Source organism: Apodemus sylvaticus, chromosome 3 (assembly GCF_947179515.1).
Source record: "Apodemus sylvaticus chromosome 3, mApoSyl1.1, whole genome shotgun sequence".
NCBI lineage: Eukaryota > Metazoa > Chordata > Mammalia > Rodentia > Muridae > Apodemus > Apodemus sylvaticus.
Window position 1 is genome coordinate 84,378,889 of NC_067474.1, and position 12,700 is coordinate 84,391,588.

At 40.1% G+C, this 12,700-nt stretch overlaps 1 protein-coding gene across 11 annotated transcripts in view; it reads right to left on the reverse strand.

The window, feature by feature from the left end:
* The window catches only part of Tle1 (TLE family member 1, transcriptional corepressor), an 86,258-nt gene that overhangs the window by 26,404 nt on the left and 47,154 nt on the right, over positions 1-12,700 (reverse strand). For all 11 annotated transcript variants that reach the window (XM_052176663.1, XM_052176662.1, XM_052176664.1 and 8 more), the window contains one exon: positions 1,672-1,782. In XM_052176663.1, the coding sequence (XP_052032623.1) occupies positions 1,672-1,782 (111 nt within the window). The remainder of the gene's footprint in view (positions 1-1,671; positions 1,783-12,700) is intronic.

Here is a 12,700-nt window from a genome sequence, read left to right on the forward strand (position 1 = left end):
TAGGAAAAGAATCATTAAAATGTTCACAGTACCAAAGATGAAATGGATTAACTATAGCAAAGAATTTACCACCACTGCACTCCTTTTCAATTTAGGAAAAAAAAAAACTTTCCTTCCAATGAAAAATATGACGTATACCTATACAATATTATAATGACCCAAGTAGGATAAATTAATGCTCCTATCTTTTTATCATTTGTTTGGGATCTTAAACTCTTGCCTTAAACTTCTTCATAAACATGCAACAGGATGTGGTAAACAGAGTTCATCTTACTCTGCTGTAGAAAACTATCTTCATCCTGTCTAAAGGTTTTGTGTTGTTTTCTAGATCCTCATTTCCAGGACCCTCTAACTCCTCCCATGGCATTCCGATGTAAATTATTCTTATTTTTGACAAGTGAAATGGAGCTTTGTATTGGGTCCTTCTGCAAATATAAACCAGCCAGCATAATACAGTAAACTTCTGCAAAAGAGTTCTGGTCTTAGGTTTTGCCTCTTACATGTTCCAATATAATCTCGTTATATCACCCCAATCTCATTTTTGAAGGAGACAAGACATTAGTACCAGAACAACATCAAGCCAAGCAAGATATCTATACTAGGTTCCTTGTTGCTGAATTAAATATATAAGCCTCGTAGAGAAACTAATAACACAGAACCAGGTATCAGCAAATGATCCTCCTTCTGAACATCACAGACCTTCCTGGCTGCTTACACTGAGTGTTCCAAATGAAAGCAAACACATGCGGCTCTGAGCAACAGACAGTGGCAGGAGGATATTTAAAGGGCTTGGGCTAAACTGGACAGCCAATGACCTTGGTTTTTGAGATGTTTATTAAATCATGATATGAACTGTGAACTGATCTAGGACCGCTAGAGAAATGCCAATTCTAAAAATAGGTACAGCGCTGCAATATAGAATGGCTTTGGAATAAGGTGCTTCCTGGGTGCTACTAACCCGTGACCTCGGCTGAAACACAGGCGCTGAGCAAGTTTTGTTAGCTATGAAATGAAGATGATACCCAAGTTGGCAAGTTTTAGTAAGAACTAAATGAAATAATCTGTGTCAGAGCACAGGGCTCCTGGCACTAATCCCAGCACACAAACTTTTATTATTAGCTGAAGGCTTAGGCAAGCCAGCAAGAAACAGAAGCCTTGTGTCTAAATTTCCCCACAGCTCCAAAGTAGATCCTTCCTTCAAGGGTAACAGGCATGTGGCTCAAGCCCATCTGATGTCAATTTTGTTTGTGTGTTTGTTTTGTTGTGTCTATGTATTTTACCATTCTGGGGATCAAATCCAAGGCCTGGCATATGTTAAAAGTACTCTACCACAGAGCTATCTCTGCAAATTTTGATTTAAGACAAGTTCTCTCTTTATAGCCTTGTCGTTGTAATCCTCCTGCTTTAGCGTCCAGGTACTGGTCTATTGCCTCATACAACTAACCTGATACTCTCAAGTTCCCTTTGTGAGTAACTTGGAAAAATCTAAGCCCAAATGAAGTGTAGTGTAATATACAGCCCCAATGGGAATCAACGTCCTCCCGTGTAGGAACTTACCTGCTTGACAATATGAAGAGAGAATTACTTCACTCTTAGCATTACCTCTGGGTCCCTGCTTGTAGGGAAAGCAGTAAGTAACCGATTATTATGGGAAGTCCTTTACTCACTTACATAGTTATCCTTATCATCCACCTTCCTTTTTTTGATGTCACTGGAAAACTCTGGACCATTTCTGCGCTTATCTGTGCCTCTTAGGCTGTCTGGGACCAAGAGGGAATTACTCTGCAAGACAAAAAAGTACTAATAAAGGTTTCTTCCTAGGCCTCTTTGTATGCAAGGAAACCCAACCTGGAAGAATTATTTTAAAGAATGGACACACCAATCAATAATCTTGCATCCCTGTTAAGTCCCAAGTCTTAAGAGCCTGTAGCAAACATTTAGACAGTTTCTAAAGACTTTATACTTACCTAACAGTTTAAACCTGGGTAGATCCCTGAGGTCCTATTTACTCAAACTGTGCTTCTGTTTAGTGTTGAAAAAAAAATAGGCACTTCCTGATTGTACGTAGAAGTGTTCTTACTCATTTTCACTGCAACTTTTGGTGAGGAATATACACAGCCTTTGAGTAATTCCTAACCACTTTATTAGGCACATACTATGACCAGAAAAGGTGCCAAAGATGCAGGTGGGAGTAATAGTAGTTCCTAAACTGCAGACCACATTTTCCACACAACAATAAAGGATTTTTAAGTTCTTTTAATTTACTGTTGAAAAATGTAATTTGGCATTGTGAGTCAATACCACTGAAATTTAATATCCAAAGAAGAAATCTTAGCGAGTTGTAAACCTTCAACAGCAAAAGCAGGTCTTATACAGAAGCAACAACTTGGACTAGCTATGCCACAAACCATACAGGACACTCTCATGCTGAGTAAGAACTGTTGTCCCAAAGAAAACAGGCATTTTAGATATTTTGGGGTCAAAAAACATGACCTGCCCAGCCCTACAATTCAGATCTCCCCTCAGGCTAAAGCGACTGTTACCAAGAGCTCTCCTAAGAGCCGGATTAGCATATGCAAGGGGCCAGTTTGTTTAGTGTTGAGTTATTGCCTTCAACAATACTGAATGAGTGGTGCAAAAACTGCCTTTCACAAGGCCCAGATAACCCCAATTTCTGCCAAGAGGCTTGAGAACTAAGGATTGGATCTGGTGAGGCAGAGGGTCAGTGATTATGCTACCTTCCCTGGCCCAAAGAGGACAATACACAGTATGAAACAGAAATGTTTTATGTAACATTTTTTAAGGCTGTGAATTCCATTCCTTACCAGTCAGACACAATCAGCCAGGTGGTTGGCTCTCTTAACTTATGGGGATAAGCCTTGCAGCCCACTTTGACAGTTTGACTACACACAGAAATAAAAAAGGACAAACAAACAAACAAAAAACCTGAGGACTAGAGGCAGTTTGAAACCTCTGGTCCCACTTTAGAGTTGATCCAAAAAAGCTGAGCTTTTTTTATTCATGGTTGTTCAAACAAAACAAACGGCCAGGAGGATTAGATAAAAGGTGGAATGACCCACCTGATTCAGTCTGCAGCTGCTCAGAGGCCCACAGTGCCTGGGGCTGAAAGGTGATCGGACCAAGGTCCAGGAACTGAGGGTTTAAAACTGCCTCCTTAAAACACTCAGATTCCAACCAGGGCCCACGCCAGCAAAGGATGGGAATTAATGAACCCCCCTGCAAAACACTTACTAGTGTAAAGACATTCTAGCCCTGAGGTTATATCCAGGCCCTGAACAGAGCAAATGAATCTCTGAGTAGGGCTGCATCTCACTCAACCTTCTGTCTGCACTAGTGCCTTAGGAAAAGGACTCAATGGGAGAGGAAGCACCTGGCCTCTCAGAGACTTGAAATGCCAGAGGGAGAGGGAGGGAGAATATCCAGAGGGTCCCCACCTTCTCACAGGAGAAGTGGGAGGGTGGGGGAAGGATTGTGGGAGGGGGTGACAGGGAGGGAGGGAGGCAGTGAGTGGGATGTAATGTGAATAAGTAAAAATAAATAAAATAAGTCACAGAAGCAGTTCTGAAGCAACTTTAAAGTCTGCAAAATCAGCAGTAATCGCCCACACTACTCAGTCTAAACCCCAAAGTGTTCTACTACACTTCTACAAGAACATCAGTTTCTGCTGGACACTAACACTTCAGTGGCAGACTGGTGAGGTTACCATGTTTTGAGACTTCTGCTTCTCTTAGTTCAGAACTTACTACTATAATTTCCATTTATGCATTTTATATGAGGCCTATAACCTGAAAAGATTTTGAAAAGCTCTGTAAATTGCCATAAATTTGGTCTGGACTAGTAATTAACATCCCTGGGTACCAGAAAATTGGCCCCATTTAACTAGCAGACTACAGTTTAAAAAAAAGAAAGAAAGAAAGAAAAAAAAGCATCTCAATGCTTTTGAAGTTATCAGTTTAATTAAAAAAAACAGCAAACAAGGTAGGCCAGGGAGGCCTGGAGGTCATTTTGAGTCAGGAAGCCCGCCTCATGCCACTGCTAAATGTACACTACTAAGCTTTAAGTCCACTCTCCCAGAAAGACAGAATGTATCCTATACCCATTACCAGTTTTTCTGAGTGCAATGCTCTAGCCTACTGCACTACTCAGAAAGCAACAGCAATGTTCCTGACCTGACTTCCAACTACTGCCCAAGATGTGTGTGTGTGTGTGTGTGTGTGTGTGTGTGTGTGTCTGATGCATCTCCTTTCCTCTCCTGAACCTCTAAGTAATTTCTAGGTACTGCTTAATTTCTTGTGATAGTAAAAATACTGTTCTAATGACCCACCTGCTGCTCCATCCTATGGATGGATAGGACAGTATCTTGATTGTCATTACGAGTCACTGATAGATACATGTATTAAGAACTAAAAGGTAAAACTGAAATACTGACTGAATAGCCCCTTTGTTCCTTCAAAATTTATGATTCTATGTCACAGGGTATCTACAAGTCTACGGTATCTTAAAAGCACTTAAAAGATTGCAAAACAATGAAATTGAAATGGCTTCAAATTCCTAAAACACTTGCAGTTAATGACTAAATACTTGCCTAGCATGTAAAAGGTCTTCAGTAAAATCTATACTAACACATACCAGAAATAGCAATAATGTATCAAACACAAAAGACAGCAAATTCCTATATGGGCAGAGGCAAAGGTAACCTGTAAAAGATATTCCTTTTCATTTTGTATATTACCTGGAACACTAAATAATGTCCAGAGAGTAGATATGACTGGCCTAAGACTACAATCATTGAATGAACGTATACGTGCTTCCTCTCCTAAGAAAGCAAATTCTAAATTTGGCTTCAGAAAATATTTGTATCCAAATAGATCACATAAATAAAACCAACAATGGCTTTTGTGACTGGTACTAAACACTCTATGTGACATACCAGTGCCTGATATATGCTCTCTGGTACTTCTTCCTTACCAGTCAGACACACAACCTCTTGATCTATCTGGTTTACAGACTTCCCATACCAAGTGTAAACACACAATTAGGCAAACCAAATAATCTACTTCAAAGTGAGCAGACTTTATTGGGAAATATCATGAGATTCCCTGTCTCTTAAATCAAGGGGGGGGGGGGGGCGGTGAGGGGCTAAGAGAATGCTCAGTGGTCAAGAGCATTTACTGTTCTTGCAAAGGACCTGGGTTCAGTTCTCAGTACCCACATCAGGAGGTTCACAACTTTCTGTAATTCTGTTCTATGGAATCCAACACCCTGGGCCTCCTTGGGCACCTGCACACATATTGTTCTCATAAACTCAGGCACACACACAGGCACACAGAATAAACAAACAAAACTGCAGAACAACAAATAACAACAGAGAAAAGGGGCTGAGGGAACGAAATGCTTACTGTGTGATCAGGTAAACAGTGCAATTTAGATCACTAGCATCCATGTAAAGCAGGTGTATCTTGTCACTTCAGCACTGACAGGCAGGCCACAGGGACAAGTGAATCCAAGGGCTCAGTGGCCTACCAGTCTCACTGAAATGACCAGAACAAGGTTCAGTGAGAACCTTTGTCTGAAAGACTAAGGTGACCTCAAGCCTCTACACATTTTCGCACCAGCAAGCATACCTGCACACATACACTATCAAGAAAGATAAGACTTTTTGTCTTTCCATTCATAAACTCTAATCCTAATGAGCCAAGACATGCACTGGCAAAGCCCTCAGCAAAGCCACAAGAAATACATCTACCCCTGGGTGCTGTTCTATACAGACCAGAGTTTTATAACCTTATAGACCTGTGTGCCATGGCAAAGGGCTCTTTCTTCCCAGAGCTTGCAAAGATTCTAATATACTACACAGAACTCATCAAATAGATGCCTACTGAGTCAAGAGCTAACAGTATCAGATTTCTACCAACATCAGAACCAGAACCAGAATCAGAACAAGTGTTCATCTTGGCCAGAACACCAGGCTGTCAGTTCACCTTGCTGCTGATAAATATAAACAATCTACAAGGTCTCTCAAGCTGTCAACACTGGGCAGAATTCTTTTACAAACATCTCAAGGACTTGGATTTTTCAGGTTGCATTTTTAAGTTTTTGTTTTAAAAATATGTTAAATAAACAAAATCATCTTACTTATATTTGCTCAGTTTCTCCTGTGTGTATACAGAAACTACACAGGAAATCACTGGACAAGGTGAAGAGCCCAGCACAAAGGGGCTTCTTCCCTTAGGACAACCTGGAATTATTTGAGAAAAACTAAATCTTGGAGTATCTACATCAACAGCAAGCAAGTAACTATTAAAGATATGAGCTTCCTAGAGTCACGTCTACCCACACTACCCAGAGGGCAGCTATGGACTTCTTCAAGGGAAAAGCTCCCAGTAAAACAACCTGGAATGCTAGCAGAGTGGTACAAGCCTGGAAGAGCAACAATCAGGAAGTTCAGGCAGGTGGTCCAAGGGCAGCTTAGGCTACATGAACACCTATTTCAGAAGAAAAAAAAAATCCCCAAAGAAAACCACCTGTGCACACTCCCTTGCGGTAAGAGCAATGACACTGTTGTAAGAGGGAACATCCTTCACCAAGCACACCAGGGCATTGTCTGCTGCAGTAAATGGCTAAGACTGGGCAAGACAGCAAAGCATTCAAACTAGTGATAAAGGAAGCCAATGATTTCTTAAAATATCCAACATTAAATCTCCAAATGTATACTTTTCTGTAAGAATTTACAGTATAAGCCCTGGCTTAAACCTCAAGCAAGCACGATATTAGTTTATCTTGATCTGTCACTGCACTCTGAGAACCCACTAAATAAGTAAGGCAGCCAAGACCCAGGTACTTTGATAAGGATAAAAGCAGTCTTTATGATCTTGTTCCAAGAACTTTATTCTTCTTTAGCAATTTATCAGTAGTGATTGCACATACTGACTCAGAGAATCCTGTATTTAACAAAATGTCCTATGAATGCTACATTTCTCAAATACTCAGAAACCTCCATGCACTTGAGAAATTTCTCTGACAACAAATTTAAACTTTGAAACCAATAGCAAACAAGAGAGCCAGTCAGTGACACAGCAAACCTCAGACAGGCTTTCCTCACATCAAGAGAAAGCACCAGGCCAATGGAGTCTCCAGCTGCTGAGCTGATTCCCTTGGGTACAGTCTCTTCCCGGCAAAAAAAGTGGCCGTGTCAGAGGCACAGATTGGAGACTATAGTCACCTCATTTATCCTCAGTTACACTAAGACAGTGGGAACCTAATTTGATAGCACATTCCACACTGGCAATTAACTTCTTGGGGAACATTAAAACAATTAGGTAAGGATGTACCCCATCACATCTGTCTTTTGTCTCCATGTACACATGATGACAATTAAGCCATCACCCTAGACTACACTTTTGCAGCAGTACAAATCGGTCATTCACATTTCTACTACCCACTTCAAAAAAAAAAAAATTTCACCTTTACTCATAACCGTACAGATCACCACTTGTCAACAAGAAAGTGGAAAATGTATCCACAGGGCACACACATAACCTCTCCCAAACTCTGCAGCAAGCGTGAAGAGGGCTCATCTGTCTCACAGTTACAGGCAGAATGTGGGTAAGTTGAACCAAGACCATAGAGATCTATGCTTGCAGGAGAGGAGACTGAGCCTGCGATATTATATTTGAATGTCACACATTAAACCACATGGCTCTGTCACCTCCCAGCCCCCTAAATTGCCCTTCACACTCCTTTTCTAGAAAAAGCAAAACAAAGTCTCTCTGGAACAGAACAAATACTTAAACACAACTTAAGTGGCTTTAACACAGTTATGTCTCCAACCTATAATACAGAGACAGCAAAGTCAGGGTGCCAAGCCTTCTTACTGGGGTGCTCTGGTGCCTCTCTATTCTCCACAGCCCGGATATGGCTGAGAATCTCTAATCTGAAAATCAAAATTCCAAAGCTCCTAAAACCTGAACTTTTTAAACAATAGTGTTAGACTTCAGCGCATTTTAATTTACAATCAATAAGTCTACAAATATTCCCAAATCTAAAACTCAGGTCTGAAACATTCTTTAGTCCCAAGCACTTCAGATAAGATACTCAAACTGCATTTTCTAATGTAAGAAATGGCCTCACATTGACAATGCATTAGGTCAGAACCTGAGTCATTTGGATTTCTGACAGTATTTATGTCTACAGCTCACTGCAAACATGCAGATTCTATATTGGCTGCTGATATGAATTTCTAGTGGGAAAATAGCAATCATCGTCAGGTCAAAAGAAAAAAGGAAAAGAACCACATGCCTGCTCACAACTTTGAATTATAAGATACAAACTGAAGTCTAAACCTGGCTATGGGGGATGGACTGGACAGATGGCTCAGCAGTTAAGAGCACTGGTTCATCTCCCAGGACTTGGGTTCATTTCCTAGCACCTACACAGCAGCTTACAATCATCTGCAATACAGGATCCATTCCCATCTAATCTCTAAGAACACTAGGCATACATGTGATACAGACATACATACTGGCAAAACACCCATACACATAAAAATAAAATTGAAAAATAAATAAAACTTGATAGGGGCAAACACATCATTGCCTGTGTTTGCAATGATCACAATGAGACCTAAATGTCTTTCCAGGTGGCACAGGCCTTAGCACTCACCTGAGGAAAGAAATCCCACCCCCACCATCACAGGTACACACCAACCCTAAGCCCAGACACCTAGGATCACTAGGCTTGTCTCCTTCAGGAGTTAATTCACAGCAGGAATGTCAGTTTTTTTTCAAGCAATGATAAATACCACCAACACAGGACTGTGTAGAGAGGCAACTGTCTAAGCCTAGTTCACGTTACCTACAGTGCCTGAAAGTTAACATTTCACAGGAGTCACCTCAACTTTTGCCTGAATTTCCAAGCTATCTTTTCTCAAAATTTAATCTGTAAATAGGCAAAAGACTCTTTGCTATCCTTATTTCCCTTCAGCAAAGCTGAATGTGCTGTACTGAGCAGGCCTGCTCAGTGGGATCCATGGGATCCATGGAGGATACACTGCACCCAGGCAGATGAACCCTCATATCCATAAATGCACTGTTCAACCTGGATCTTACATTTCAAAGAGATTTTGTTTTCTGAGTATGTGTGTGTACCCACAGGGGTAGGGATATACACTACCACAGCATGCATGTACATGCTAGAAGACAGTTTGCAGATGTCAATTCATTCCTCCTACCACGTGAGCCAAGGACAGAGCTCAGGTCATGCAGCACCATTCCCAGCGGAGCTATCATGCCTGCTCGTCTAAGTGCATTTTACTTACTAATTGTAGTTACACTTACTGGGATTACAGGCATGCATTTACCACATCTAGCCTGTTCTGTCATTCCTTTTTAAAGAAATGTAATGATTTGCTGGTCCTCCAATGCCAAGAACTTCAAGTAGATGTGTATAAGTGACTCTCCTTTTAGACGAAATTTAATGCAAGTCACCTTTAAACCAAACAATATCTGTACTTTATTTTATTATTAATATCTCAGCAATTAAGAACACTTGTTGCTTTTGCAGAGGATCCAGGTTAAGTTCCTAGGGTCCGCACAGTGCCTAACAACTGTCTGTTCCAACTGACCTATGCTGCCTTCTAGCCTTGGCAAGCAAGAGGAGCACACATGGTACACACACACATAGGCAAACACTCATTCACTGAATACAACCTTTCCTTACTACTATTTATTGGTTCAACAGCCATACTTACAAATAAAGGCTTATAAGTTAAAAGCAAAACATCAACAAACAGGCATGGTAGGCTCTTGCTTGCAATACCAATACTTAGCAACTGGAGACAGGAAAATTGCTAAGAGTCTGAGGTCAGTCTGGACTAGAGTGTAAGTCCTTGTCTCTAGTAAAAGGAAGAAGCTAGAAAGATGGCTCAGTAGATAGATGGATAAAGATGAGAACTGGCTCCCACAAATAGTTCTCTGATCTCTGCATGCATACCATGGCTCACCTGTACAGAGACATCTGCACACAAAATAATTAAGAAAAAACAACCAACAAACAAGCAGGCAAGGAATGGATTTTGAGAATTATAGGTCAAAACAAAACAAACAAGGAAAGCCCAGCACAAAAAGTCCGTTATATTATTCGGGCTCATCCACTGGGAATATTCTGTTCTTAGTACCATTATTTTTTCAGCCTTTACATTAAAACATACTGCCTATGTGAAGGGTCATTTGTTTTCTAACCTAAAACATAAAAAAAAACAAACGGCGTTATAAGATTATTGGGAGATAAAGATGAAGCACCTACCATACAGCTGCCCCCCCCCCCGCCCCCCTCCCCGGGTCTGCACATTTTGCATTTGATTTAAGCAGTATGTTTAATATAAAAAAACAACAAAATATAGTAGTAGTGAGTCAGTGTAGTCAAGGCTCAAGTTGTCTGAGTTTGAGCCAAGAACTCCCATCCCAAAAAAACAATCCAAAAACTTTCACAAAATCTCTTAAGACAAATTTTCTTCAAGAATGACATGAAAACAACTGTTTCACAGACTGAATATACAGGCTGGTGAAATTTCTTTTAAGCCAGCATTAGAGATATTTGAAAATAGGAGAAAGCAATTCACTCATTAAAAGCCTGTTTTAAAGAAAACATTGCTTTTTCATTAATATTAAAATGATTAACAACTGAATAGCTCTGTTTCTAAATGGTTTTTAAAGTTTTATTCTAATCTTGTAAATGTTGAAGTATATCGCCAAAAGAAACAAGTCCTTAGGGGTCTTCAGTAATTTTATTTTAAAAAGAGAAACATTGAGTCAGATTGGTTTGAAACCATCATCTTCTCTCTAGTGAAGGAAGATAGCACCAATCAAGTAAAACCAGAATCACAATTCCAAGTGCTTTATCATACAGTACTACAATATTTCAGGCACTAAGCATACAGACTTCATCACCCACTGGCTCTCATTATTCAATTTTATGCCAATTTGAGAAGCTAACTTTTAATTTTATATAATTGCATCAAAACCTACCTTAGGTAAAGAGAACAATTCAATTCCTCTACAAGCTATATTAATGTTTGGCTAAAGTTAGTGTGCTTTTCCAATTTTCACCACCAGAAGATGTAATTATTAGGCAGAAAAACAGTGTACACACACACACACACACACACACTCTTCTAAGGTCAAGAAAATTCTCACATGTTAAAAGACACAGGGCATCACCACTTCTATTCTTGGCATCCTTCATGTTTCTATGAAGTTCAATGAATCTAATGTAAACTCAAATAATCCATAGCTTCCTAATATTTAAGAACTGTTTTATTCTCTTTTGAGGATGCAACTACAGGGAGGAGGTACTTGGGAGGAGGGTGAGCTGAAGGAAACAAAGAAAAGTGAAAGACACGGGTAAGGAGCAAGTGACTATAAGCAAAGAAACTCATGTTAATCTGAGAAGCCATAATGAAACCGTTCAGTTTATATGCTAACTAAAAGACTAAAAATGAGTATCCAACTGACCCCCTCCTTCTGCACCCTCATTTCCTCTGATTATTAAGTACTTGTATACAACTTTAGCCAAAACTATGAGTAAGTGACTACTGGAAAGATTACATACGGGCAAGGCCTCTAGCAGCTGCAGGATACAAACCTGTTTGTACCCAAGTTATTTCTCAGTCCTCAGCCAGTAGAAACACTTCAGCTGTGATACTGAAGCTGTCTTTTGGCATTTCTGTCACTTGTCCTGTCCTTGACTGACAAAAATGCCTTTGCTGTGTATGTTATCTACGCACAGCTGTAGCAACCTTACATGCAGGGAACACGCAGTGAAGACATTCACTTAATGCTAAAGAGTGGTAAGAGAAGCAAGAAATAGTAAATTAGAAAATCTCCCTCTCAGATAAAATACAGATGAAAACATGCAACATGGTTCCTTACGACATCATCTGTTGATTTTACAGGTCCAAAGCTAGGGTTTCAAAATGTTGAACTGTACTGAATGAACATGGAAGAAAAGGGGACAGTCCATAAAGAAACCAAAACAGCAAAACATCAGGGTCTCTTCATAAAGGAAAACCAATTGACTCAAACCTATACTCTGCCTGTGAGCTATTTTATTTTCTAGTTAAAGCTTTTGTCCGATTTCTTCCCTTCCTTCTAAAACTACTTTAAAACCCCTATACTGTAATCATTGAAAACCTAACTACTTTTCCCCTTTATTTACTTATTCCCCTAGAAAAATCCCAATACAAAAGCACAGCAATACTTATCTCAAAGAGAACTTTTAAAGCTATACATACTTTATACAGAAAGGTGGTAGGCGATCCTGAACATGTCAAAATGCAATCTTCTTCCTAAACTTTAAGATGTTGTCACATACCTGTGACCCAGCACCCAAAACAATGCAGTGAGATCCATCTGACAGGTGTGTATGTGTGTGTGTGTGTGTGTGTGTGTGTGTAGGTAAAGACACTTGCCACCATGTTTGACAACCTGAGTTCAATTCCTGGGACCTATATTGTAGAAATAACAGAATTCCTTTACACACACACACACACACACACACACACACAGAGAGAGAGAGAGAGAGAGAGAGAGAGAGAGAGAGAGAGAGAGAGAAGGAATAATGAACAGGAACAGCACTGGGAGCTAGCTCTAAGATACAGAACTTTCCTTCCAGGCAAGAGGCC